The sequence below is a fragment of the Mastomys coucha genome, unplaced genomic scaffold (genome assembly GCF_008632895.1).
Source record: "Mastomys coucha isolate ucsf_1 unplaced genomic scaffold, UCSF_Mcou_1 pScaffold21, whole genome shotgun sequence".
NCBI lineage: Eukaryota > Metazoa > Chordata > Mammalia > Rodentia > Muridae > Mastomys > Mastomys coucha.
The window spans coordinates 135,561,735-135,589,266 of NW_022196904.1; the positions used below are offsets into that span (position 1 = coordinate 135,561,735).

The window sequence follows — 27,532 nt, forward strand, 5'->3', positions numbered from 1 at the left end:
AGTTGAAGACTGACTGGCTTCAGTTAAGCATGGTGACCCACACCTGTAATCCAAGCACTCTAGAGGCGGAGAAGGAGGATTGGGAGGAGTTCATTTTAGGCTACATATGGAGTTTGAAGCCAGTCTGGGCAACATGAGAGATTTTGTTTCAAAACACAAGCACACAAGGCTTTGTCTCAATAAAACAAAACCAGCTAGTCATGGTGGTATTCACCTTTAACCCTAGCACCCAGGAAGCTGAGGCACTAAGGTCACCATATTCATGGCTAGGTTTTTCTACACAGTAGGTTTCAGCCCAGTTTAGGCTACCTATTAAGATCTTTTTTAGAAAAAGAGAAAAAAAAAAGAGCCAAGTATAGTATACACACCTGTAATTCTACCACATGAAAGATGGAGGCAGGGCTGGGCAGTGGTGGCACACACCTTTAATCCCAGCACTTGGGAGGCAGAGACAGGTGGGTTTCTGAGTTCGAGGCCAGCCTGGTCTACAGAGAGAGTTCTAGGACAGCCAGGGCCACACAGAGAAACCCTGTCTCAGGGAAGAAAAAAAAAAAAAGATGGAGGCAGGAACAGAAATTAGAAGTTCAAGGCCAACCTTGGCACCATAGCAAATTAAAGGTTAGCCTGAGCTATTTGAGAACCTGTTTTAAAAAACAAAACAGAGGGCTGGTGAGATGGCTCAGTGGCTAAGAGCACTGACTGGTCCTGAGTTTGGATACCAGCAACCACATGGTGGCTCACAACCACTCGTAATGCGATCTGACGCCCTCTTATGGTGCATCTGAAGTCAGCTACAGTATATTAGCCAGAGCCAGCAGGGGGGGGGGGGCAGGGGGGGTGCCAGAGCAAGGAGGGCCATCCTGAGTTCAATTCCCAGCAGCCACATGATGGCTCATGATGGCTCATTCATGGCCATCTGTATAGCTACAGTGTACTCATATACATAAAATAAATAAATAAATCTTAAACAAAACAAAAACAAACAAAAAATAGAGCTGGGCAGTGGTATGCACACCTTTAATATCCCAGTACTTGGGAGGCAGAGGCAGGTGGATTTCTGAGTTCAAGGCCAGCCTGGTCTACAGAGTGAGTTCCAGGACAGCCAGGGCTATACAGAAAAACCCTGTCTTGAAAACAAAAACAAAAACAAACAAAAAGAGAACCATTTGTTCTTCCAGGGGACCTAGGTTCAATTCTCAGCACCTTAGCTGTCTGCAATTCCAGTTCCAGGATATTTGACACCCTCTTCTAACCTCCTTGAACATCAGGCAAACACATGGCACACATGTATACAAACAAGCAAAATACTTATAAACAAACAAATGAAAATGGGTGATAAGATGGTTCAGTTGGTAAACACAGTTACCACCAACGCTGAGATCAAGCCTGAGAACCTGAGTTCAAACCTGGAAGCCAAAGAGCCAAACCTTGCAGGTTGTCCTCTGACCTCTACACACAGAGATCACACATGCACACAAACAACATAAAAAACATAAGCCTATGTCTCTTTGCATTTGATCTCCCTTACCCCAGACGTTGCCCCATCTGTATAGCCCAGTCCTTTTAAGCCATAGTCAATCAAATCATTTATACTTTCTTTCACCCCAGTTTTCATGATAAAGAGAGTCCGGCTTTGTAGACTCTGGAGCTGTTTTTCCAGGTGCTAGTCAGCCTTGTTGCTGGGTGGTGGCAGAACTGGTCCAGTCTTCTGGCCATTATCATCCTGATGGTTCAATAAGCTATATTATTTTTCATAGAAATCTCTGTCTCAAGAGTTGTGAAAGGGGTAACCAATCCAAGTTGGGCAACTTCAGTTTGTGCTCAGGGCACTGAGATATAGGGCAGGAATGTGGGCAGAGCTGTCTCAGTGTCTTTGTCAGGAAAAAGGTAATGTCACCCAAGGCTGAGCTGGGCTGAGTTAGGATAGAATGAGTGAGAGTGAGCTAGGCAGGGAAACCAAGAGGGAATCTGGGATAGGTGTGGTGACCTGCCCATTATCTGTAGGGGAAAACTGAGGGTCTGAAAGATCTCGAAAGTCTTTCCAATTCAAGAACTTGGCAGGAGGGGCACATCTTGACTCTGAACCTAGTAGGCTGCGGGGAAACTTTTGTAGTGGAAGAGAGTACAAGATGGAAATCAAGAGCTCCCTTTCTAGCTGGGTGTGGTGGGCCTTTAATCCTATCACTCAGAAGGCAGAGGCAGGTGGGTCTCTTGGGTTCAAGGCCAGCCTGATCTACAAAGCAAGTTCCAGGGTGACCCAGAGAAACTTGTCTTGAAAAGAAAAGAAAAAAAGTCCCCCTTTCCCTGTCCTAGGGTATGCATTCATGTGGACTTCCACTCACCTGTGTGAGCCCTGCTCCTGTCTCAGCTCATAGCTTTTGGGATAATGCAGGTTGGCAGACACCTCTGGGCACCATCACAGCTTCTGTTTCCACTGGTTGAATGCCTTAGATGTGCTTGCTTCCTGACTCTGAGCCCCTTTCTAGGCAGCCTTTGAAGGAGCTGCCAGGCTCTTTCATAGGAAATGGTTGCTCAGTTGCTCGTGGCATAAAGGCACCTAGTTGAGGAGTCACTTGCCACTGTGTCACACCATATAACCCAACAGGAGTGCATGGGTCCATATTGCCTGGAATAGGCTGTCTTTTCCTAGCTAGTACAAAAGTGTTAGAAGGATTGGCACCGCTTTGTGGAGGAGGGCCCATTAGAATGTGTGAATACAAATGTTCACATTAAAGCTGGACAAGGAGGCACATGCCTTTGATCCCATTAGAAGCAGAGACATTTGGAACTCTGTGAGTTTGAGGCTAGCCTGGTCTACATCATCGTGAGACCCTGTCTCTAAACAAAAACAAGCAAGCACCAGGCAGTGGTGGCACATGCCTTTAATCCCAGTACTTGGGAGGCAGAGGCAGGTGGATTTCTGAGTTTGAGGCCAGCCTGGTCTACAGAGTGAGTTCCGGGACAGCCAGACTACACAGAGAAACCCTGTCTTGAAAAACTAAAACCAACCAACCAACCAAATAAATAAACAAAACCAGCCATTCACATAAACCAGGCATACTTGTAATCCCAGTACTTGGAAGGTAGAGGCAGGTAGATCTCTACCAGTTTGAGTCTAGCCTCATTTACATAGTGAACTCCAGGCTAGCCTGGGATGTATAGACAGAAGCTATCACAAAACAAAACAACTGTGCTTGCACAAGGAGGAACCTATTTCTCTTTTCTGACGTCTCAGAGTTGCCATGGAGATGGCTGGCAACAGGGCCTGCTCAAGCGCTGCCCAGAGAATACATCCCAGAGGAGGAACCACAGAGACTCTGCCCCAGCCAGGCTCTCGCTGGAAAGCACCTACTCCTAGTGAGCTACTGCTACAGAGACTGTCTGAGCTCGTGGCTCAGGCAAAGGGTGTCCCATCCCCATGGTCTCCTAAAAGAGCTTATCTGTAGAAGGAAAGCAGCTTAGGGGTGGCCTCCCCTACCTATTGCATGACTGAGATCCCCACGTTTTGTTTGTTTGTTTGTTTGAGACAGGGTTTCTCTGTGTGGCCCTAGCTTTCCTGGAACTTGTAGAGATTTATCTGCTTCTGCCTCCTGAGTGCTGACATTGAAAGTGTGTACCACCCCACTGCTCAGCAAGGTCCCCACTTTTGCCTTCCATGGCTTGGGCACTGACTAGAGCCTCTGAGGTTATGTCCTGACAATCCTAGTGGCCTCTGCCTCCCACTGTGGCCTTGGGCTACATGATTAGCCTCCCAGGCAACTTTTCTCAGTAAGGCTGTCAGGACCTGGGAAGACACTGGGCAGAGAGTCTGAGGAACAGCCTTATGGCCCCCATATGAAAAGATTATGAAGCTGCAGGTACCCCAGTGAGTGATGACAATGATGGAGTCATGCCCCAGAGGCCCCACGTGTCTTTTTTCCTTTCCCTTATGTAGTGGGGATGGAATCAAGGCCTCACACAAGCCAGACAAGCACTCCTCCACTAAGTTACATGCCCAGCCCCATTCCTTTCTTGTTTTGAGGCACAGTATCCCTAAGTTACCCAGGCTGGCCTTGAATTTAGTAGGCCAGACCAATCTTGAACTTGTGACTCTCCTGGCTCTGTCTCCGGTGTAGCTGCACCACCAGGCCTGGCTTTCCTAAGTAATTAACATAGGAGTCCTCCAGGAGGGTAGGCCAAACTGGATGTCCAGGGTTGTGGGGGTCAGGGGTAGGTGCTAGTGGTTCATGAGATGCCAAGAGTGGAGGTCAGAGTAAACCTTTGGTCTGCCATGGTAGTAAGGATTTGGCCAAGTTCTTTCTACTTCCAAGTCTCCATTTCCCCAGGGAAAGTACAGATAAGGGTCTGGTCTCCTATAACTTTTTCCTCCAAGGCAAGCTTTTGACAAACTCCTGATCCTCTTACCCCCAGTTCCTGAGTGCTTGGATTATAGGTGTGTATCCTCAGGCTCCGCTCACAGAATGCATTTCTATAGTCCCGTGACTAGAATGTTCCAGATCCAGATTCTGATAGGGGACCATGCCAGAGTCACAGCACAGCTGATAGGACTCTCCTACGAAGGCTCCACATCTATATAGCTAAGTGTGTATGCTGTCATGTGTCTTCCCCGTTGCACACCAGCTCTTTCTCCAACATTATATCACAAGGAATTGATACCAGGAACTTGTCCTGAGCAGGGTAGTGTAATCATACCTATAAGGATACACCGGTCTCTGATCCATATCTTACACAGGGAAAACCTTATTTAAAAAAAAAAAAAAAAGACACACTCGTGAGCCATGAAGAATAGCAGGTCTTAGCCATCGTCTCAGAACATCATTCCATTTGCCCTTTCCTTTGTTCGGGATAGGAATGGAATTGCTGGTTTCTCTCTGACTCAACACTGCCTCTTTCACCTCGAGTGGAGCATCTCCCTCTTCACCTTTGCTCTGCTCAGTCCCACTTCTGTTGCTTCCACCACTGCCTGGTTCCCAGGGAAAGGAGGGCCTCCAAATGCTCCTTGCCACCTTCAGGTGGTGGGAAGCTAGCCAGGGAGGCAGAGAGCCAGGGCAACTAGGACTCAACTCTGTGGAGACAAGCCAGCATCAGATCCAGCCCTGTTGCCTTGACAATGGCTCATGTCCCAGGCACCCTAGGCACCCACAGGGGCAATTAGTGAGTGTGGGAGAGGGTTTCTATGGTGGCGGTCCCAAGGGAGTACATCAGGGCTTAGGGAAGAACAAGGGCCAGCAGGACCTTTCTCCTTTGTCCTGAACACACTAGGCCATTGTTCTTCTCTGGCTCTCTTTGACAGATGGGAGCAGGAACATGGTTAGGGAGGCCAACATGGTTTAAAGTCCCCCACTGAAGGGAGCCCTGAGCCATCTAGGGGAGGCAATGGGAGGTTGGAGTGCCCCTCTGGGGCCAGCTGTCACTGGGGAGCCTTCCTCTGGCAGATAGAGAAGTCTGACCTGTACCCTAGAGGCTGGGGCAAGCTGGCTTACTACAGGCTCCCTTTCATGGTAAACACCTTACCCAACAGCCAATGGGCAGCCTTGGTGTGTCCCATGTGGACAAGGACAGAAAGGGTGGATGCAGGCAGGAGACAACACGGCAGTAAGTCCAGGGTGGAGAGTGGAGGAATATTTGATCCAACTTTATTATCTTCTCAGTCAGGCTTTATTTGAGGATTTCCTTGCAAGAAGCCCATGGGGTCCCATATCTCAGCCAGAAGCTTTATTCCCACAATCCTTCAGTGCTGGCTTTTGATGCTGGCAATGACAGGCACCAAACAGCTCCCCACAAGCTCCACTCAGTATCCTTCCTTTCTTTATCTTTGTGCCTGACACAGTCCTTAAAGTGGGGAGATACTCCACCCCTCGAGGTCCTTGCTGGAAACAGCAGAGTCGCATAGCCCAGCAGTAAAGTATACTACACAGTCCTGGGGCTGCCATCACTGTTCCGATGACTGAGATCTGGTGGCACTAAGTGCATGGTATACTTAGAAACGGGTGTCCAGGAAAGAGGCAGAGCCTCGGTGGGACCTGGAGGGACCCTCAATAGGGGGTCCCCTGGCCCTTATCAGGAGCCCATGGAAAGTCTTGCCACGGGTCTGTGGCTTGCGCCGTGGTGGCTGGGGCTCCTCCGGGGGCTGCACCACAATTCGAGGTATCTCAGGTTTGGTGCCTCCTCGAACCCCAGCCAGCTGCTGGGACTCAAAGATGGCTTGGGCCCCGGGAAGGCGGGCCTGTGGTAGAGGGGCTGGCCCGGGTGATGACTTGGGCAGCTGGGCTAGCTGGATCCTGATTTCCCGTTGCAGGTCTCGCTCAGACAGGGCTACATTGTGCACCTGTGGGGAACAGTTGATGCTAACTTTGCCTGGACTGGGGTGTCAGGGAGCAGGAAGCCTTGAGGTCCCCGTGGGGCAGGCAGTACACAAGCCCAGGAAGTGGCTGAGGGCTGAGACACAGCTTTGCTGTGACCTGACGGTTGAGGCCTGGGGCTCTCACATTTTCTTCAGCTCAGAGCACAGGAACTGCGTCTTACTCTCACCCAGGCTTATTTTTCCAGCTATGCAGCATGGGGCAAGGCCACTGAGGATCGCTAACAGAGTTACCCACCTGGGACATGAAGACCTCTTCCTGTAGCTGGGTAGGAGGAATGGCTCGTAGGGCCCCCAGTGTCTCCAGGAGCCCCGGGCATGCTGTGCGCTGTTCTACAGTACCCAGTGCCAGGCGCATCAGTGTCAGCCCCACACGGAACAGTACCTTAGCACCTGCAGGGAAGGGAGTAGTAGCTCACTCACAGGAAACCAGCCTGCTCCACCCCCCACCAGTTCTTCTGTCGAATCAGCCCTCAGACGTGCTCTTTCTACCTCACTTCGCCCAACTCAGGCATGGAAAAATGGCCAACGACTGAGCTGACTTTTGAGACAGGGTCTCATGCAAACAGAACTCCGTCTGCCTACGTAGCTGAGAATGGCCTTCATCTGCTGAGCCTCCTTTCTCTTCCTCTAGAGAGCTGAGTAGCAGGCATGTGACATCACAAGTGGCTTGGTGTTTTGTTTTGTTTTGAGACAGTCTTCCTGTGTAGTTCTGGCTGGTTGGAACTTACTATGTAGCCAAGGCTGGCCTCCAGCTCACAGTGGATAGGAAGCCTCTGCTTCTGAAATGCTCAGATTAAAGGGACCATGCCCAGTGTGTTTTGTTTTGTTGAGTCAGGTCACCTTGGAATTCATAATGTAGCCCAGATTAGCCTTGAACTTGCAGCAGTTCTCCAGCTTCTGCCTCCTGAACACTGGAATTACAGGTGGGGGCCACGAGACCTGACTATTCATTTAGTGTGTGTGTACTATGTGCCTGCCACATCACGTGTGAAGGTCACAGAACCTCTTGTAGGAGTCAACTCTTTTCTTCTACCTGGAAATCAAACTCAAGTCACCAGGCTTGGGGGCAAGCGCCCTTTCCCACTGAGCCGCCTCACCAGTTCACACACCTGGCTTTTAGTTTTATTAAGACAGTGGCTCACCCTGCAGGCCATGATGGCCTGGAACTACATGTGACCCAGTCTTGCCTTGAATTCACAGCAATCCCCCTGTTTAGAATTTTTTGTTTGTTTTTTGTTTTTTCGAGAAGAGTTTCTCTGTGTAGCCCTGGCTGTCCTGGAACTCACTCTGTAGACCAGGCTGGCCTCGAACTCAGAAATCCGCCTGCCTCTGCCTCCTAAGAGCTGGGATTAAGGGTGTGCACCACCACTGCCTGGTTGCACTGAAATTTTAAGTATGAAATATGATGCTTAGAAGGAATACTACAATTTGAGGGCACAGGACACTAAAAGAGCCAAGCCTGTCTCAGGATGCCAGACACTTCTAAGAAGGGCAGCCAGCCAGGAGCCAGGGGCTGCTAATAATCTTATGCCAAGCCTTCTCTGACCTCAGCATCCTGTTTCTTTGAGGAGTACTTGGGTTGGTGCCTATTAAGTACTTTCTGTCTTGACTCTGCTACCTTCTGATTCTAGAAAGGTTCTGTGCATAACTTTTCTTCCTACTGCAAAAACACAGCACTAATGTACATACACGCAGGCACACAGACACATGCATACACTAACCCTTGTCAGTCCTAGGACTTCACAATCCCTTTCTGACATCCTCCAAACTGATAAGAGCAGCCAGCATGCCAGGGAGATCTAGTGACAACTGTAACTCATAAAGCAACAATTGCCACCCACAATGTCATCATTGCTATTAAAAGGAGGCTGTGCAGTACTTGTCCCCAGGTACAGAGGACAGGGATCAGATGGACCCCCACGATCAGCCTCCCTCTGTGGTCTGAGGCGACACATGTGCTTTGGATACTTGGGACATGATTTTCTTGGGTTTTTTTGTTTGTTTGTTTGTTTTTTGTTTTTTGAGACAGGGTTTCTCTGTATAGTCCTGGCTGTCCTGGAACTCACTCTGTAGACCAGGCTGGCCTCAAACTCAGAAATCTGCCTGCCTCTGCCTCCCAAGTGCTGGGATTAAAGGCGTGCACCACCATTGTCCGGCCTGTTTGTTTGTTTTTTAAGTTTTGGAGACAGAGTCTCATGTAGCCCCTGGTTGGCCTCAAATTCACTGTGTGGCCAAGGAGGATCATAAATTTCTGATTCTCTTGCTACTGTCTCCCAAGTGCTGTGATTACAGGCACGTGCCCCCAGGACCAATTTTATGTAATGCTAGAGATTGGACCCAGGGCTTATTGCATACTTATTGCAAGCATTCTACCAACTGAGCTAGTACATTACCAGCCCAAACTTGAACCTGACTGTATGAACAATCTCTAGACTTATGGGCAGCATAAAGCAGAGCCCTAAAGATCCAGAGTCCAACTTGGCTTGACTCTGATGCCCCTTCCACTCTCAGCCCCACGGCACCCCCTTTTCTACCTTTACCTTTCCGTGTCCTTCCTCCCAAGAGTCACCTGAGTTGGCTGTGGCCTGGTCTTCCTGCTTATGATGGTCTTCCTGGCCTCTAACCTCCACCTGCTTCCTTCTAGTTTACCTCCATAGAACAGCCAGAACTCTTTTTAAAAACGGCAACCACCTCCTGCTGCTCTCCTGACACTCTGTCACATCCCTTGATGTATTTTCTTCATGGCACTCATGACATTCTATAAATATCTTCTTAATTTAGGTACTGTCACCTCCTAGCCCCACCCCCACCAATGAAAGTTTCATAAGCTAGCTGTCAGACACAGCTTCGCCGAGCTCCTTAGGAAGAGTCATGGGTACAAGACCCTGAGAAGGAGAACCTCCTATGGCTGTGGACCATGCCTAAAGCTTGCATGCTCTGAGCCACTCACATTCCACAACACGTGCTTTGACCCAACCCAGTTCCTGCACACAGACCCCCAATCCCATCAGAGACTTTCCTATCCTTGCTCTCAGTCTCCCACAGTAGTGTTTGTGACAAAGTAGAGGCCCTCATTCATCACTCTGGGATTATGCCATGAGATGGTCTGTTTTCTCCACAGACACACTCAAGTCCAGGTGACAGAAGGTTCCAAAAGGGCTGAGAGTGGGAACAACAGGCAGAAACGTGAGCTAGCCCCAAGCCCCACTCACCCTCACTAAGGAAGGCATCCCAGATGCGCAGCACCGTGGGGAAGGGCAGCGACCGAGTGAAGAGGCACAGGAACCACTCAGGCAGGTAGAGCAGGGGGCCGACGCCTACCTGCTGCAGGTGCTTGTACACACGTGGGAGCAGCCGCCGCAGGAGGGCCATGAACACTTCAGCATCCAGCTGTACGGCCTCCTACAGCCAGGCTCCTCGTCAGTTTGGCTAGCCTGTGCTGCAGACCTCCACTCCCAAACCCTAAGCTTCAGATCCCCCACTTTCCATCTCCCACCTCCCTTCCCAGCCTCTCACCATGTGGGGCCCATAGTAGCCAGGGAGGTAGACCTCGCAGATCTGCACCAAGCACCAGAAGGCCTCCTGAGGGCAGGGCACAGGCCTGTGAGTCCTCATGAAGGAATTGTCCACAGAAGGGAAGAGGGGATGGGAAACAGGCACAGGGGCATGCGCTCATGTCATTTCCACCCTGCTCAGAGCCTGCCCTATTCTGGGGGTGAGGAGTTGGAAATCATAGTGCCTGGGGTTCTGTATTTGAGGGCCATAAGGTTGGAGCAAAAGTTGGGAGGCTCACAGAGTTTATATCCCAGAAGCCTAAGGTCATTTGGGCTTACCCCCACCCCCACCCAGGGCCAAGGCCACAGTGCTCTAGATCCTCAGTGCCACAAATTATAAGATAGGGAAAGCCAATGTGAGGGAATGCAGGCCTGGGCATGGTACAGAATTCAGGATCAATATGCAAAATGTTAAAGTGAAAGTTTTCCAGACTCCTAGATCACCTGGGTAAAAGTCAGGATCAAGGATAATAGATTTAAAGGTTACTGAGATTTGTGGACATGAAGCTTTGGTCACAAGAACAGGGCCTGAAGTAAAGGAACACAGATTCCTGAGGTCTAGTACCTGGGGTTGCGGTTGGGGGTGGTGGTCTCAGATCACTAGGGATTGAGGGTCTCAGAGCAGGGTCAAGGTCACTCACCTCTGGGGGCAGATGCATGAGCAGCACAGCAGCTACAGGTCCCTGAGCCTGGCAATATCCCTGTTCTGGCCGGTACAGAGTGTAGGCCTTGAGAACCTGCAGTAGCCCCTGCTGCCTGTGCCAGAAGAGCTCATTAAGGCCAGCCTCCCAGGCATCCCTTCCCTGCCCTCTGTGGCCTCTGCTCAGGCCACAGTCTCCCTTGTCCAAGGATGTAAAAGTAGTACTAAAGAATCTAGCATGAGGACCTGGTGTCACTGGGTATCCCTGGCCTCGTACCCATGTCCCTGGGGTGACACAAACATCTCGTGCAGAGGAAACTGACGGTGCAAGTCCCTGCCAATGGTCTCCATCCACTGCGGGTCTCCCGGGGCCACTGACAGCTCCTGTGGGTGGTGGGAAGGTAGATGTGAAGGTTCGGGTGGCAGGGAGCTCTGAGAAGGGGTAGGAAAGATTCTGCCAACTCTCTCACCTGATAGGTACCAGGGTTATTCTTCTGACGCATCTGGGCCCCACACAGCAGGGGCCAACACCGGGCACGCAGGGCTGAGGGGATGCCCTTTCGGCACTGAACCTTTACCTGTGGTGAGGTCAATGTGTGTTAGGCTTGCTTCTGCTGCTTTCTTGCAGGTCCCAAGCACACAAGCACAGCCTGCTTGCTTGCCTGCTTCTTTCTTTCTTCCTTCCTTCCTTTCTTTCTTTCCTTCTTCCTTCCTTTTTTCCCTTTTTTTTGGGGGGGGGGATGGGTTGGTTTTTGGAAACAGAGTTTCTTTGTATATCCCTGACTGTCCTGGAATTCACTCTGTAGACCAGGCTAGCCTCCAATTCATAGAAATCTGCCTGCCTCTGCATTTTTTTTTCCAAGACAGGGTTTCTCTGTATAGCCCTGGTGTATCCTGGAACTCACTCTGTAGACCAGGCTGGCCTTGAACTCAGAAATCCTCCTGTCCCTGGCTTCCAAGTGCTAGGATTAAAGGTGTGCACTGCCACTGCTCAGCTCTAAGCCTAGCTTTTCATTGGTCAAGAGTCCACTTGGGGCTGGGCAGTGGTGGCGCATGCCGTTAGTCCCAGCACTTGGGAGGCAGAGGCAGGCGGATTTCTGAGTTTGAGGCCAGCCTGGTCTACAGAGTGAGTTCCAGGACAGCCAGGGCTACACAGAAAAACCCTGTCTCAAAAAAACAAAAAAGAGTCCACTTGGATAGCAGAAGCAGGGGGGATTAAGAGCTTTGGGAACCAGTGTAGGTAGACCTCTCTTTCCTTACCTTCTTGTATCGTCGGGACATGGTTTTCTCCCAGTGTAAGGTCATTTCCACCCATTTCATCTCTCGCTGGCGGATGAGGTCTGCAGGGGGTTGACCAAGCCTGGAGGCACATGACAGACACAGTATCAAAGTTAAAGGAAGGGATTTAGGCTTCAATAGGGATAGAAGCTGGAGAGACTGACAGGATGAGGAGGTGTGTATTTAGGGAAAGTCTATTTGGCTGTCCCCTAAAACAGAGACAGAGATAACTCATAGGGGGAGCTGGGTGGATAGTGCCCTGGACTGGAAGGCAGAAGAACTTGAATCTGCTTCTGATCTGCTGTGTGATGCTTCAAGTTTCTGTCTGTGCCTAACTATATAAGGTAAACCTGGAGAAGAGAATGGAAGACATCCGAATTTCCATCTGGGGTTTTTGGACCAGAGATTAAAAGGGAAGAGATGTTCAGTTTTAGAGGAAGGTGCAGACCCTCAGAGGATAAAGGAGACAGAAAGCACATTCCCTCCACCACCCTTCTTACCTTAGAATTCCACATGGAACCCAAGGAGTGACACTGGCTGAGTTCCGGGCTACAGTGTCTACAGTGTCTACAGTGAGACCCTTGAGACCAGGCCTACTTCCAGAACTTAGCCCTCAGTCTCTGTACCCTACTGTCTCCCCTCCCCATGCTTCACTTACCTCAGTTCAGCTGAGTTGCCCCCAATGAAGCCATAACGGTCAGCCTGGCGATATGGACCGGGCCCACTCAGCTCCGAGTCAGACCCTAGAGAGCTAGAATCATCCTGTAGTTCTGATGGGAGTAGCAAGTCCTCTCCCAGGGCCTGGGCCATTCTGCCCTAGACCCTAGTGTCACAGGCTGCAAGACATACAGACAGCCAACGTCATTAAGCCAGACTGAGGCTGGGGATTCCAGCCACCAGTCCCCAGTCACAGGGGACTAAGCCTCCTCTTTTGTTGGGGAGTCAGGTAGACCCTGAGGTACCACAAAGACCAGGTCTCTCTTCAGACCCAGGCCCAGGCCTGGCCCCTACCCACAGCCCGGCTCACCTCCTTGCTGCACCTCACCTCCTCCTCTCACTTCCTCCTCAGCCTCAGCTTCAGCAGCCTGTTGGGGGCCCCTCCCTGGTGGGGGGGACTCCCCCCTTCCTCTATGAGGTTCTTCCTGCTTGCCCTAGTGCCCGAGACACGAACTCCTCCCATCCACAGGATGCTAGGTGTATTGAGTCCCTGGCTTGCCCAAATTGAAGATGACAGGCCACCATCAGTTTTGAGGTTACTTGCAAGTAAAACCAATTTATTTATTTATTTATTTATTTTTGGTTTTTTGAGTCAGGGTTTCTCTGTATAGCCCTGGCTGTCCTGGAACTCACTCTGTAGACCAGGCTGGCCTCGAACTCAGAAATCTGCCTGCCTCTGCCTCCCAAGTGCTGGGATTAAAGGCGTGTGCCACCACCACCCAGCAACTTATGATTTCAGTAATAATTATCCTGTAATGTTGTCCCACCCCTCCAACCCCTTGCCCCAGGTTTTCTTTTTTGAGAGTGAAAGGGTACAGTCTGGGAACAAGGGTCTCATGTAACCCAGGCAGGAGATGACCCTGCCTGATCCTCCTGTGCTGGAATTTCAGGCACTGGAATTACAGGTTTATGACACCATGCCTACTTTAATGTTTTACTGTTTAAAAATAATACCCCCTCCCCTTTCTTTCTTTATTTTTCCTTCCAGAGCCAGAGATGGAACCTCAGGCCTTGCACATGCTAGGCAAGTCCAAGTACTCTACAAAGGACTTAGAACATGAACTAAGTACAATAGTATTACATCACTTATGGAAAAAAAAATTGACGTAGCAGGCACCAAGGCAACCTGGACCAAAACACTGCTTAGAGTTCAGTAGCAGGTGTTCATGGGTCTGGCCAGAAAGACTGAGGTGAATGTGAGGCTCTGGAGGTCTGGAGCCCACTCCCAGGATCATTGAGCCTTAGTTTCTTCTTCTGCACTTCGAGGAATTACTTTAGTGTTTGAGAAGTCAGCGATTAACATGCTTACACCACAATCCCACGCAGGGCTGGGGTAGGAAGAGACTTGGAAAGAGAAAAACAATTCCTACAGTACTTCCGGCCCTAACTTGTCTGAACGCAGCAGGGCGAATCCTCCAGGGTGGAGCGGACCAACCCCGCCCTACCAAGCCCCGCCCACCGCCCCTGCCAGGCCCCGCCCCGGCCGCGGTGCTTGCCGTCCAGGGGAGGCGCTAGAGAGCGGGGAACTACGGACGCGGCAGGGCGGGGCGGCCGACCGAAGAGGCGGGGCGGCGGGCCGGGGGCGGGCTGGGGAGGGCGGAAGGAGAGCCAGGCCGGAAGGAGGCTGCAACAGGGCGGGAGGCAGGAGAGGGCCCGGAGCTGGTGGGCCGGAGCGGCTGCGCCGCCATGTCCGACAGCGAGAAGCTCAACCTGGACTCTATCATCGGGCGCCTGCTGGAAGGTGGGCAAGGGTAGGGGAGGTGCGCGCGCGCCGAGCCTAGGCCCTTCGCCGTCCGGAAGTGGCGCGCGGGCGGGCCCGCCGCTCCCGGGGCCCAGCGTCGCTTGGGCGGGGACAGGCCGTGAGGACCCATGGCCACGGCAGCCCCCCCACTCCCTGCACCTAGGCTTTGGAGCGCGCTCTAAGGCCGGGGACGCATGAGTGGCCGGGACTCAGGGTGAGACTGCTGCGAAGCTAGCTGGGAAGGAGTCTCGAAGCGAGGAAGCTTCGGTTGACGGGCTGCTGAGCACGGGCGTCTCTCTGGAGGCCCTCCGGGTGGCTAAGGGGTCGGATCTTGCCTTTGAAGGCCTGATGCAAAGGTTTCGGGGGGCTCACTTGCGACGGTTGCCCCCGTTAGGGGGGCATGACACCTACCCTCATCCGGTCTTCGAGGTCAGGGTCCCAAGACCCTATTCCGTACCCAGTGCAGGGCTCACGGCCTGGAAAGAATGTGCAGCTGACAGAGAACGAGATCCGTGGTCTGTGCCTCAAATCCCGGGAGATTTTCCTGAGCCAGCCTATTCTTCTGGAGCTTGAGGCGCCTCTCAAGATCTGTGGTAAGACCTTGCTCAGAACCCATTTGCTTCCTGAAAATAGTCCTTAGTCCTGCCCCATTACCCGTGTTTCAACACCCTTTATAGCCCATTGCTGGGTTCAGGATCACAACTTGTATCTAGAAACCTAGTTTTCTCTGGTTCCCAGGTGACATCCATGGCCAGTACTATGACCTTCTACGGCTGTTTGAGTATGGTGGCTTTCCTCCAGAGAGCAACTACCTCTTCTTGGGGGACTATGTAGATCGGGGCAAGCAGTCTTTGGAGACCATCTGCCTATTGCTGGCCTATAAGATCAAATACCCGGAGAATTTCTTTCTACTTCGTGGGAACCATGAGTGTGCCAGCATCAACCGCATCTATGGCTTCTATGACGAATGTGAGTGATTTGAATGTTGCTCGTTGCCCAGAACTACATTCCCTGCTCTTCATGGGCCTCCTACAGTGGTCTAGTGTCAAAAGACCCCTGATGACGAGCCCTGTGGCACTCAGGAAGGTCCTGGTGAATGGATGTACATGCAGGGCTGCCCGTTTGCTAAAGCTTACCGCACAGTCCTGCCTGATGACATTCCCTTCTGTTACATCCATTAGGAAGCATTTAGGATGCCTGTATGAATAAACCAGACCCACTTCTAGTTTGGGTTCATTCATGGGACCAGAGTGGGTACGAACATTGAGATTGGGCCAGATGAGTTCAGGTTCTTGTGGACACAGGTATTAGAATCCTGGAAGGTAGGTGAGGGTAGAGCATAGGGAAGAATGTAAACTATCCTTGCCTTTCAGTGTTTTCTCCCAGCTTTGTCAGTAACCCACAAAGTACCCTGAATGGGTGCACAGAAAACTAGACTGGGTTTTGTGTGGTGGGTGGTCCTCCCTATGAGCCACTTCCTTCTATACAGGCAAGCGAAGATACAACATCAAACTGTGGAAGACTTTCACTGACTGCTTCAACTGCCTGCCCATCGCAGCCATTGTAGATGAGAAGATCTTCTGCTGCCACGGAGGTAAGAGAGGTTGCGTGGTCTGTGCTTGGGTTCTTGGGCTACATTCTCAGGGACCCAGCTCTTCTCAGTTCCCTAGAATAGCTCTCCTTGAATGTCACTTATTTTTATTTATTTATTTATTTTGGTTTTTTGAGACAGGGTTTCTCTGTGTAGCCCCGGCTGTCCTGGAACTCATTCTGTAGACCAGGCTGGCCTCAGAACTCAGAAATCCACCTGTCTCTGCCTCCCAAGTGCCGGGATTAAAGGCGTGCGCCACCACCACCCGCCTGGATGTCATTTATTATAGGAGATGGCCCACACCCCTATTTTGTTTTTGAGACAGGCTTTCTCTGTGTAATAGTCTGTCCTGACTGTCATGGAACTCACTCTGTAGACCAGGCTGGCCTTCAACTCACAAGAGTTCTGCCCATCTCTGACTTCCAAGTGATGGGATTACAGGCCTGCTCCATGACATCTAGCTTCACACACCAGTTTGGCTGCACTCTTTCCTGTTGTGGCATTTGGCATCCTGTAGACAACTCATTCATTTCCTTCCCCCCATAGAGGTCTGCTCTCTGCACTTCTAAAAGCTGAGGGATGACCAGGTGGGGGTGCCATACAAAGTATAAGGACAGCCAAGGCCACACAGAGAAATGGAGCCAGCGAGGGAATAATGGATTCTGTCTCCCTGAACTTTCGGAGACCAAAAGATGAACCCGGTGGTGGTGGGGACAGTACTTGCTTTTTGGTTTAAGGAACACTATCCCACTCCACCCCAGGCCTGTCTCCAGACTTGCAATCCATGGAGCAGATTAGACGTATTATGCGGCCCACAGATGTGCCTGACCAGGGCCTACTGTGTGATCTCCTGTGGTCTGACCCTGACAAGGATGTTCAAGGCTGGGGCGAGAATGACCGTGGTGTCTCCTTTACCTTTGGGGCTGAGGTGGTAGCCAAGTTCCTGCACAAGCATGATCTGGACCTCATCTGCAGAGCACATCAGGTGGGCTAGTGGGCTAGGGCTGGCTGGGTGGTGGCCAGCTGCCCAACTTATAAACCAAACCATTCCTGTCCTTGCCCAGGTTGTAGAAGATGGCTATGAGTTCTTTGCCAAGAGGCAGCTGGTGACACTCTTCTCAGCTCCCAACTACTGTGGAGAGTTTGACAATGCTGGTGCCATGATGAGTGTGGATGAGACCCTCATGTGCTCCTTCCAGGTGGGTGTGGGGAAGAGGCTGCCAGATGTGCCTGGCTCAGCACCAGGACCCTGATGAGTGTTTTCTCTTTCAGATCCTCAAGCCCGCTGATAAGAATAAGGGCAAGTATGGGCAGTTTAGTGGCCTGAACCCTGGAGGCCGTCCCATCACACCACCCCGCAATTCTGCCAAAGCCAAGAAGTAGCCTCCATGTGCTGCCCTTCTGCCCCAGATGACGGATTATTTGTACAGAAATCATGCTGCCATGGGTCATGCTGGCCCCTCGGGCCCACCCGTCAAGGGGAACACACAACGTTAAGTGTCTTTCCTTTATTTTTTAAAGAATCAATAGCAGCATCTAATCCCCCAGGGCTCCCTCCCACCAGCACCTGTGGTGGCTACAAGTGGAATCCTGGGGTCAAGGCTGCAGCTCAGGGCAATGGCAGACCAGATTGTGGGTCTCCAGCCTTGCATGGCTGGCAGCCAGATCCTGGGGCAACCCATCTGGTCTCTTGAATAAAGGTCAAAGCTGGATTCTCACCATGGCCTCTGTCTCTCTCATCCCAGTAGGCCAGCAGTTCTTTGGTACAAAGCCACCTGGGAGGGCAGACTGAGTGGCTGAACATGGGCAACATCAGTGACAGTCAAGTGTGATGAAAGACAAACAGTCCCTCTGGACCGCAGAAGGGTCTGACAGGTCCGCAGTGGGAGTTCACCATGGGTTCAACACTGAGCTTTCCTTTTTAGAGGCAGGTGAGCCCGAGTGAGCTGTTTCTGGCTTTGGCCAGAAGTCATACTACAGAGCCTCAAAGTGAGGTGAAGAATCTGCTAGGTGACAGCTGGGCACCAGAAAGAGACATGATTGATAGAGGCTGAGTAAATACAGAACACAGAGCAGACATGGTTGGGTTGCCGAGGTAGCTCTGCAGCAGCCAGCCAAGTGGGGCCTACCCAAGGCCTTTTTCCATGTCCGGAGGCCGAGGCCCAACTCTGCCAGTGGCTGGGCCTGCTTCTGGTCCATGAGCCTTTGGACACAGACTTTAGTTTCTCAGGTTCATCCTTCACCATCACTGTCTTCGGCCAGCACAGGGTTAGGACCCTGGGGGGAGTGTACAGGGGCCAGGATGGAGCCAAAGAAAAGTGACCGGAACTGGAAAGAGAATAGAGAAAGCCCAGTTAGTCCTGAAAGCTGCCTCCTTCCTTACCTCGGTTCCCATCCCAACCTCCAGCTATTACCTTCTTGGGTGGGGGAGTCCCAGGCACTGTACTAGGCTCAGCCTCCTCCCCTTCCTCCTCTGAGGTGGGGGCAAGGTCATGGGAGGCCTGGGAGACAGGTGGGAGGGATGTGGAAGGCTGTGCCCGGGAGTCCTCATTGCCCCCGGTGGTTTCCATGGCAATCATGTAACAGTCGATGTCATCGCTGGTAAAGTCATCTAAGTGGGGTGTGCTGTAGGCAGAGAATAACAAGGTACAGAGAGAAAAAGGGATACAGAGGCAGGCCCCACTTTGGAGGGTTCTGAGGAGGGCTGGAGGCCTCAAGACTGCTGGTGAGCTTTTGATTTTATTACTTCCTGGTTTGGCTTGGAGGATAGGATGCAGGGGTTAAGTGGGAGCTTCCTGGAGGGGGTGGAACTGGAACCCCTTTGATCAGAGTTCAGGTAGGGGCCTGAGGGAGGATCCTGGGGCCAATTTAGCTCAGCTGGGGGAGGAAAGCAACAAGTCCTGTGAACAGGGCCACGTGGGGCCCAATCCCTCACCTTCCCAAGGGATAGGAGCTGGAGAGCACAAGAGCCCAGGGATATGCTGGGCTGAGAGCCAGACCAAACTTCCTCTGCCTCTACTACACTGAGCCCAGCCTCCCAACCCACCTGCCCTTCCAGCCACCTGCTTCCCTGCACCAGGCAGCTCCCTGCCTCCCAGCAGTTCTTCTCTCCTAGTCTGGAAAGAAGCTCGGAGCGGAGGCCTCAGCCAGCGAAGGAAGCCAGCAGGACCTTGGGGATGCCTCTATGGATGGGAGGGGTCTCGGTACAGCTGACCATTAAGGCTGGAAGCCCTGTTGAGGCTGGGCTTGACAGGAAGTATGTATGGGGGAGGTGCAGAAGCTAGAAGTAGCAGGCTCAACCTGAGTATGCAGATGGAGGGAGAGCTAGCTGGTGAGCACACTTACCTGTGTGCCTGCTTCTGAGGCACTGGCTGGTGGTGTTTTGGGGGACACGGGTTCTGAGAACATGAGTCTTGCTCTAAGAGTGTGGCCAAGACAAAGTTGGCATCCAGCAAAGAGTCCTCAATGGTAAAGATGACTGGCCTGGGTGACAGAAAGGGGTTAAGCTAAGTTATCCTGCTCTGGGCATCCCAGAGCCCTACCTCCCCAGTCTAAAAGCCTGGAATTACCTGCCTGGAACATCAAAGTGGATAGAAAGAGGCAAATTCGCTGACTCTGCAAAGCTCAGGAGCCCCTAGGATGGAAGAAGCAGGTAGTGAGAGCCTGTGTTTGGTTGAAAGACCAGGTGACTGCCACAGTAAACTCACCCGAAATTCCTTGAGGCAGAAAGTGACAGCTATCCCTTCTGGGGCATGCAGCTGCTGGAAGTCCTCCTCCCCAATGCTAGTCTCAGTCACCATGGCTTTGCTGGTGCTATCTGTGTGGCAGGCACATGAATTAAAGTCCTTGAGCCCTGGCTTCACTCCTAGCTCTTGTTCCCTCCGGGGACAGGTCTAACTCCCTCACCTGCCTCCTCTTCCTGGTAGCTGCGCAGGATGACCCGTCGGCCATGGCCAATGCCCAGTGTCACCTCAGTCAATGCAGGGGGAAAGGACAGAACAGCTTCTGCCATAACCCTGTGACAAGGACAAACAGATACGCGTGAAATGCTTTGTCCACTCTTATGTTACTTGCCTTGTCAGAAGCTCTTAAGGCAATGAAAGCACAGTCTAAATAAAACCAAAGCCTAGACAGGGGAGCAGGCCAGACTAGACGGTGTAGGGGCAAACCAAAGCCTAGACAGGGGAACAGGACACACTAAAGCCTAGACAGAGGGGGCAGGCCACACTGCACAGTGTGGGGGCAAAGGGCTCTGTGCTAAGGGACCCAGGAAACACTTGAGTACTATAATGGGGGAAAGAAAAGCTGGGTATAGGAGAACATTGCTGTTGGTCCCAGCTACTTTTTGGGAGATGGGGTGAGGGAGGTTCTTTACATGTAGACCTCAAACTTACCTTTTTCCCCCCCAAAAGATTTATGAGTACATTGTAACTGTCTTCAAACACACCAGAAGAGGGCATCAAATCTTGTTACAGATGGTTGTGAGCCACTATGTGGTACCTGAGAATTGAACTCAGGACCTCTGGGAGAGCAGTCAGTGCTCTTAACTCCTGAGCCATCTCTCCAGCCCGACTCTACTTCTTAAAGTGGGATCACAGGTGTGCACTACCATACCCAACCCAGCTACTGAACTCATGGGACTCAACAACACCTGTGTAAAACAGCAACACCCTGCACCCACACACAGAAATGGAACAGGGGGTAGTTTTGTTTCTGTTTCTGTTTTTTTTTTCCTTTGAGACAGGATCTTACTATACAGCTTGGGCTGGCCTTGAACGCAGAGATCTGCCTACTTCTTCTTCCCAAGATCTGGGATTAAATATGTGGGACACCGCCTTTAATCCCAGCACTTGGGGGGCACAGGCAGGCGGATTTCTGAGTTTGAGGCCAGCCTGGTCTACAGAGTGAATTCCAGGACAGCCAGGGCTACACAGAGAAACGCTGTCTATTTAAAACAAACAAACAAAAAAAAGGTGTGGAACAGCAAGCTGGGTCTTGGCTCCCACCCTCTAAGGATATATATTGCTGAACATTAACAGAAAAGTAACTCCTAGATCTGCCTCAAGACTAGTTTTTGCGGTCTGTCCCTAGCATGGGGTGGAGGGTGGGGGGCAGCTGGCATCTATATTTGAATTTTTAAAAATTATTTTGTGTGGGTGTGTGTGCTGTGGAGAGAACGGCGGTGGCGATGCCTTGGTGCACATGTGGAGACTGGAAAACAGACCACTGGGTTCACTCTTTCACTGGGTAGGTTCTGGAGATTTAAAACCTGATTACTCAACTGGGCAGGTTTAAAGCAACAGCCTTAACTGCTGAGCCATCGCACTGACTCCTGTATTTGAAACTCTATGTGAGAAAGAGAAACAGGGCTGGGAATGTAGCTCATTAGTACAGAGTACCTAACAGATAAAAGGTCCTGGGTTCTACTGCCAGTATTTACAAGGGAGGGGGGGAGGAAATGCCCCCCCCAGGAACTCTTATCACTATTAACAGGCCCTGCCTGGAGAAGCTAACATTGGGACCTGAAGCAACTTTCAGTCTCTGAGAAATGAATGGGACCTTGGGCTATTTGGATGCTAGACACTCAGTGACCTTGTTCTCTGCTGGAAGCACATTCCCCTGGCCATGCTGTGCCTCGATGCTGACTGGTGGGTAGTGGGCAGCCCTCCTGGACTCCAGTGTCCTCATCCAGGTTGTTCCTTGGGCTGAGTCTAGAGCCCTAGCAATTAGGAAGAAGCCACTATAAGGGGGACACTACCAGAAGAATGAGAGGTCAGAGGGCTTTCAACTCTGTAACACAAGGTCAAGGACAGGCCTTCAGGGTTACTCAGGTCATACAAGAGATCTGCAGGCAGGTCACAGGGTCTCTCTAGGAAAGCAGTCAGTAGGCCTCTGGGATACGGTTGGCAGGATCCCACAGTCAGTGGAAATGGGCACAGGCAGCAGCCTCTGCTTTTGAAGAACAAGGTAAGGGCCCAAATATGCGCTGGGCTGTGTGGCCTTGACACAGAAACCCCGAGGTCCCCCCCAAAGACAAAGGTGCTTCTGTGTTTGTGTGAATGTGCATGGGCAGAAGCCAGAAGTGCTCAGTGCTACTGCTTCTCAGGGCTGACCATTTTGGTGTTTGGGTTTGTTCCTTTTTTTTTTTCCCCTTAAAGACAGGGTTTCTTTCTGTAGCCCTGCCTATTCTGGAACTTGCTCTGTAGACCAGGCGGGACTCACAGAGATCTGCCTGCCTCTGCCTCCTCAATTCTGGGATTAAAGGCATGCACCACCACCACCACCACCACCACCACCACCCCCAACAGATACTATACATTTTTATTTAAGCTCTGGGACTCAAAACCAGGCCTTCATGCTTGCACATCAGATATTTTACTGAGTTATCTCCCCAGCACATGCACCCCTTTTTTTTTGATAAAGAGTCTCATATTACCTAGGCCAGCCTAGAAACTCCCTACCACCTCAAGCTAAGAACTCTAGGATGGCAGGCGTAGGCTAGCCATGCTCGCTGGAAATGGAGCATTTCTAGAGCTCCAAAGGCAGGAGAGACTCAGGCGAAGTTTGAAGCAGGTGTGCTTACCGTGCTGGTGTACGGAGCAAGTGAGGGCATGAGGCTGGGTCGAAGACAGCCTGCAAGGATTCACAGTCCTGGAAGGAGAGGTTGTGTGTCTTCTTGACCCCTGGATAAGGGGAAGTGGTCTCAGTGCTCTTGACAACCTTCACTGCCACCCCCCACACCCACAGAGGAACTTCTGGCAGCCGGGCACTTGCTCACCATACTTGCAGTGGAGCTGGACCACCAGGTGGCTGTGGCTGCCGCTGAGGGAGATGCAGCACTTCTCCACAGTCTTCTCCACCGTTGCCAGAGAGCGGAAGACAGACAGGAAGGACTGGGCAGGGTGGGACATCAGCCTGGCACTCTGCTTCCATGGACCAGCTCTACATCCCGTGTAGGCTCTGGTCCATCACTGGCCCCACAAAGCTGTGAAAGGGGTTCCCGCTGCATGCAGGAAGTCTGCACACTGCCACGCCGCCTTGTCCATGCAGCTCCCTTAGCTGCGAGGGGCTGGTAAGCTTTTCTTGACCAGCTTGAATGTCACGACCCTCTCCACAGCTCTTAGATAACCCTCTAGAGTCTAAACCCCTTTACCTCACTGCATTTTGCACAGAATGGCTCCATATGAGACTAACTCCCTAGTCATCGTTTACAGAGTGCCTGGCACAGAGGCACAGCTGTGGAGACGCTTCAGGTGGCCCTTACCTTCATCAGGATCTTACAGCGCAGCAGGTCCTGACCAGGGGAAGCCTCCTGGTACTGCTGGAAGAAGAGTGGGGCAAAAAGGAAGCAGGCATAGGCAGAACGGGAAGAGTTCACAGTCCGTAGGGAGAGCTGAGACACAAAAAGCAGGCAAAACATAGTCAGGGGCAATGGCAGGCCCACCTCAGTGGCCTGCTCTTTCATCCTGCTGCACTTCTCTTCCATCGTTCACTACCGAAATTCCCCTTCTATGTAGCAGGACCATCGGCATGTAGATCTCCCAGTTTGCTGCCGCTGAGGGTCTGCCAGGCTTGCTTTTCCCTAAAGTTACTTCAGTCCCACCTTTGCCTGCCACTAGGCGTTGTAGGAAGAGCAAGTGCCCTGTTATACACATGAAGCCTCAGAAGACCGGGCCCAAGCTTATGTCCCAAAAACCCAAGTTTATTATAAACTGCGCCGAAATACCTGGCCACCATCACCTTGTAAGGCCGAGTGAACGCCAAGCCTAGGCTCTCCACTCACCATTGAATCCGCCCCCATCCCTGCGTCCCAGTCTCTTACCCCGTCCTTCAAGGGTTCCAGATAGAGCTCGTCCCCGATTCGGGATAGCGAATGGACAGCCTTGCCCAGCACTGTGGGGAACAGAGCACAAAGTGGTTAGGGGGACTCCTGGAGCTTGCTCACATAGTCCGCTGCAAGGCAGGTCCAAACTTACCCTTCACGTTGCCCCCGGTGATCAGGCACTTCATGGTACTTAAGCACTAAAGTCGAGCTTGTTTTGCAACCAGACCGGGATGGGACAGGACATACAGTGAGTCCCTGCAGCTACTGGGAATGCCTAAAGTTCTCTTCCCGCGCACCGTCTCCTCCCCGCCGCCAGCCGGGCCTCCGCTTCCTTATTGGTCCACTCGGGGTTTCTCCGTCACGTGAGAAAAACGTTGCTAGACTCCGTGTCACATGATCTAGTCGTTTCCTTGGGTGTGGTCTGGATCACGTGACTGCGGAGGGCGATCTCCTGCGTCCTTCATTAGGTCTGGTTCTCCCACCCGAACCCAAGCCCTGCACACCCTGTAGAGCTCTGCAGCTCCACTGGGCTCCGCTGGGCACACATGATGAAGGGCACATTAGATAGAGGAGCAAGGTGCCTGCACCAGAGATCGAGCTCTGGACCAGAGTTGGAACGTGGGAAATGTAGACCCTCCCGGGTCGCTAACTTTAGTGTGTGGGGTTACAGGGTCAAATCAAGATAGTCCGCGCTCAATCTGGGCTGAGAGGATTCTGTCGTGGCAGCAACCACCAGCTCCCCGCAAAAAAATTAACGTAACTTGCTTCAAGAGCGATGAGAAGGGGCTATTCATTCTGGTTTCAGGATCCTTCACTGTCCTTCATAAATACACGGAAAGATGAGAAGGTTCTGGGACAGAAAAGGGTAGAAAGATGGACCTGTTAGAAGGAGGGGCAGAAGCAGAAGCACAGTGGGGTAGATAGGTATGGGTGGATGGAGGTCCGGAACCTTGCGGGGGTAGGGTGGGGTCGGATCCGAGCTGAAGGAATGAACTGGGAAGCCCTGGAAATCACTATAAGTGATTTGTGTGCGTTTTACCAATTACCCAGACCATGTGAAAGGATGAAGGCAATCAGCTGGGATGCGTTCACCTTGCTCAGGGTATCAGTTCAAGTGCCTAGAGCAACCCTTGCCCATCCCCCTGCGGGCCTGTGCTTAATGGGGAGGCTGTGTTTGTTACCTAGCCCCTCTCTTTGTTTTTCTAGGCTCCTCTCCCTCTCTGCTTCTTTCCTAAAGCCTCCGGGGAGGAGGCTGCTTTCCCTTTCCATATCCAAGGCAACCTGCTGCGTTCTCTGTTAGACTAGGAGTTAGCTGTTTACCATCGTCCTCTCCTCACTTGCTCAGTTCTTCCGTGGATTCTGGCTGCTTCCTTTCCCAAAGGGATGGCAAAGTGGCCCTCCTTCCATCTCCATGTCCTCCTTCACTGTCCAGACACAGTCCTCAGTGATCTGCCTCCACCGGCTTAACTCTCCTGGCCAAAGTCCAGTCTCTTGATCTGGAACTTCCAGGACCCAGGTCCCACATGACCTCTGATCACCTATCTCCAAAACCCTGTCAGGCCCTTGACTGCCACTTTGTCTGCTTCCAAGGCTGTGGCCTGCTTCTCCCATGCTGGCTTCTCTTCCTGGGCTCAACAGCAAAGGTTCCCTCAGCACAGAAAACTCTGGCTAAGCCCTAGGCTTTGAACCATGATGCTTCTCAGTTTTCCTATGTGTTTAATATTTGTGCTCCCTGCTGTTGTGGCTGCTGCATGTGGGCAGGAACTGCTTCTGTTTTGTGTACTTCACACACAGCCTAGGATCAATAAATAGGTGTTAATCCAGGTATGGTAGCTCATGCCTATAATCCTATCACTAGGGACTCTGAAAACTTGAGAGGCCAGCCTGGGCTATATAGCAAGACCCCGTGGCCTGGCAGTGGCATGCATGTCTTTAATCCCAGCACTTGGGAGGCAGAGACAGGTGGATTTCTGAGTTCAAGGCCAGCCTAGTCTACAGAGTGAGTTCCAGGACAGCCAGGGCTACACAGAGAAACCCTGTCTCAAAAAAAAAAAAAAAAAAAAAAAAAAAAAAAAAGAGCCCATCTCAAAAAGTATAAAGAGGAGGGCCTAGAGAGATGGCTCAGTGGTTAAGAGCATCTGAGGACCTGAGTTCAATTCCCAGCAACCACATGGTGATCTGATGCCCTCTTCTGGCATGCAGGTGTACAGATAGAACAACCATATAAATTAAATAAATACATCTTTAAAAAGAGAAAGAAAGAAAGGAAGGAACAAAGTTGAGTATGTGGCACAGTTAAGAGAGGCAGCTCCAACCCCCCTCCACCTTTGCCCACAGCGCCCCTCTCCTGAGAACTCTGCTCCCCATACTTAGCCTTCCAAAGTGTAACTATAGGCACGGTCGCACAGGTTTGTGATCTCAGGTTCTTGGGGGGCTGAGGTACAAAGACTGAAAATTCAAGGCCTACTGAGATGACAGAAAGTTCAAGGTGAGCCAGGCTGGTGGGGGATGGGTCATAAGATTCTTCTGTCCAAGCCTGAGGACATGAGCTTTACAGTCAGCAGCCAGGCAGGGGAAGATTCCCGAAAGCTGCCTTCTGACTTCCACAGATACTCCATGCAGGGGCTGCCAATCTCAAACACACTAATAATAGAGGAAAGAAAAAATAAAGGGCTGCAATGTATCTCTGAGTAGAGCACTTGTCTTGGGTTAAACCAGGCCTGGTGGGGCACTCATTTAATCCCAGGAGAGGCAGAGGGATCTACAGAGTGAGTTCCTGGGCAGACAGAGCTACACAGAGAAACACCATCTCAAAAACAAGCAAACAAACAAGCAAGCAAGCAAATCCCTAATGCTTCTTGTTTCTCCCTTTCAGGATACCCTCCCATCCTACCAAGGACTGGGTGAGATCTTAAAACATCTTCCATGCCTGGCAGTGGTGCTACATGCCTTTCATCCCAGCACTTGGGAGGCAGAGGAAAGTGGATTTCTGAGTTGGAGGCCAGCCTGGTCTACAGAGTGAGTTCCAGGACAGCCAGTGATACACAGAGAAACCCTGTCTCAAAAATGAAAACAAAAAACAAAACAAAACAAACCCTCCACTTCCTCCCCTGCCCCTGCCCGAGCAGCCAGTCTCAACAGGAGACAGAAGGCAAGGCTCTCTGGAAGCAAGGAAGCAAAGGAGAAGGCTGCTGATTGACCTGTTTCTGTCCCTGACATACTGGGTGTAAGATGCTGGCCACCTAAGGTCATATATACTAGGAAAAGGAGAAAAGTGACACTTTGGAGTGATCACCCCCGTTTCCTTGCTCAATGACAGAAACCTTCTGTAGCACAGTACAGTAGGACTGGGGAAGGATAGGGAACAGGATGCTCACCCAGACCCCCTCCAACCTGACGCTTAAGATCCTGAAGGGTTTCCCTGTGGTGTAATCCTCAGAGACAAACTATTCTAGGGTCTGTTTCCCCATCCCATTCCTGGGTTGCAAGTCTAGTAAGGAGCTTTCCAATTCACCACTCTATCTTGCACATCCAGCCATGCTCATTTACCCGGGAAGCACAGTAAGAGGGAACTGGGACCCATGGGACATTATGTTGGGTGGGAGATGGATCACCCAAAAAGGGCTTGGGTCCATCCTGAAAGTAGAGCAAAGTGTGAGTCCAGCTCTACGTATAGATGGCCTGGAGCAAGCCAAGGCCCCTCTGCATTTCCATTTCCCCCTCAAATGTAGTTGCAAGAGATGATGAGATGACCTCTCAGGATTCAACCCCCAAACTTATGGTGTTCACTTCACCCCATGTTGGAGGCATTTTCCTACAAAG

At 51.5% G+C, this 27,532-nt stretch overlaps 3 protein-coding genes across 6 annotated transcripts; 1 reads left to right on the top strand and 2 right to left on the bottom strand.

Moving 5' to 3' along the window:
• Positions 1–5,607: 5,607 nt before the first annotated feature.
• Positions 5,608–14,804, bottom strand: Tbc1d10c (TBC1 domain family member 10C). Of its 3 annotated transcripts, none has more exons than XM_031389157.1 (10): positions 14,706–14,804; positions 12,495–12,672; positions 11,819–11,918; positions 11,029–11,136; positions 10,836–10,942; positions 10,560–10,674; positions 9,881–9,946; positions 9,577–9,766; positions 6,600–6,754; positions 5,608–6,328 (listed from the first exon to the last, which is right to left on the bottom strand). In XM_031389157.1, exons 2-10 carry the CDS (start codon positions 12,644–12,646, stop codon positions 5,981–5,983), a joined length of 1,341 nt encoding a protein of 446 aa, XP_031245017.1. In that variant the 5' UTR covers positions 12,647–12,672; positions 14,706–14,804; the 3' UTR covers positions 5,608–5,980. The 3 variants fall into 3 exon arrangements, with proteins under 3 accessions (XP_031245017.1, XP_031245015.1, XP_031245016.1); XM_031389155.1 differs by lacking the exon at positions 14,706–14,804 and adding an exon at positions 12,864–12,900; XM_031389156.1 differs by lacking the exon at positions 14,706–14,804 and adding an exon at positions 12,882–12,898.
• Positions 14,132–17,603, top strand: Ppp1ca (protein phosphatase 1 catalytic subunit alpha). The gene is made up of 7 exons (XM_031389161.1): positions 14,132–14,294; positions 14,756–14,887; positions 15,033–15,263; positions 15,784–15,888; positions 16,647–16,870; positions 16,950–17,084; positions 17,158–17,603. Exons 1-7 carry the CDS (start codon positions 14,240–14,242, stop codon positions 17,266–17,268), a joined length of 993 nt encoding a protein of 330 aa, XP_031245021.1. The 5' UTR covers positions 14,132–14,239; the 3' UTR covers positions 17,269–17,603.
• Positions 17,379–24,054, bottom strand: Rad9a (RAD9 checkpoint clamp component A). 2 transcript variants are annotated; one of them, XM_031389159.1, is made up of 11 exons: positions 23,862–24,054; positions 23,708–23,778; positions 23,150–23,278; positions 22,664–22,778; positions 22,469–22,568; positions 19,792–19,901; positions 19,593–19,702; positions 19,455–19,519; positions 19,231–19,368; positions 18,300–18,510; positions 17,379–18,213 (listed from the first exon to the last, which is right to left on the bottom strand). In XM_031389159.1, the coding sequence occupies exons 1-11, from the start codon at positions 23,893–23,895 to the stop codon at positions 18,118–18,120; spliced, it is 1,179 nt and encodes a 392-aa protein (XP_031245019.1). In that variant the 5' UTR covers positions 23,896–24,054; the 3' UTR covers positions 17,379–18,117. The 2 variants fall into 2 exon arrangements, with proteins under 2 accessions (XP_031245019.1, XP_031245020.1); XM_031389160.1 differs by lacking the exons at positions 23,708–23,778; positions 23,862–24,054 and having other exon boundaries at positions 22,664–22,870; positions 23,150–23,265.
• Positions 24,055–27,532: the final 3,478 nt, after the last annotated feature.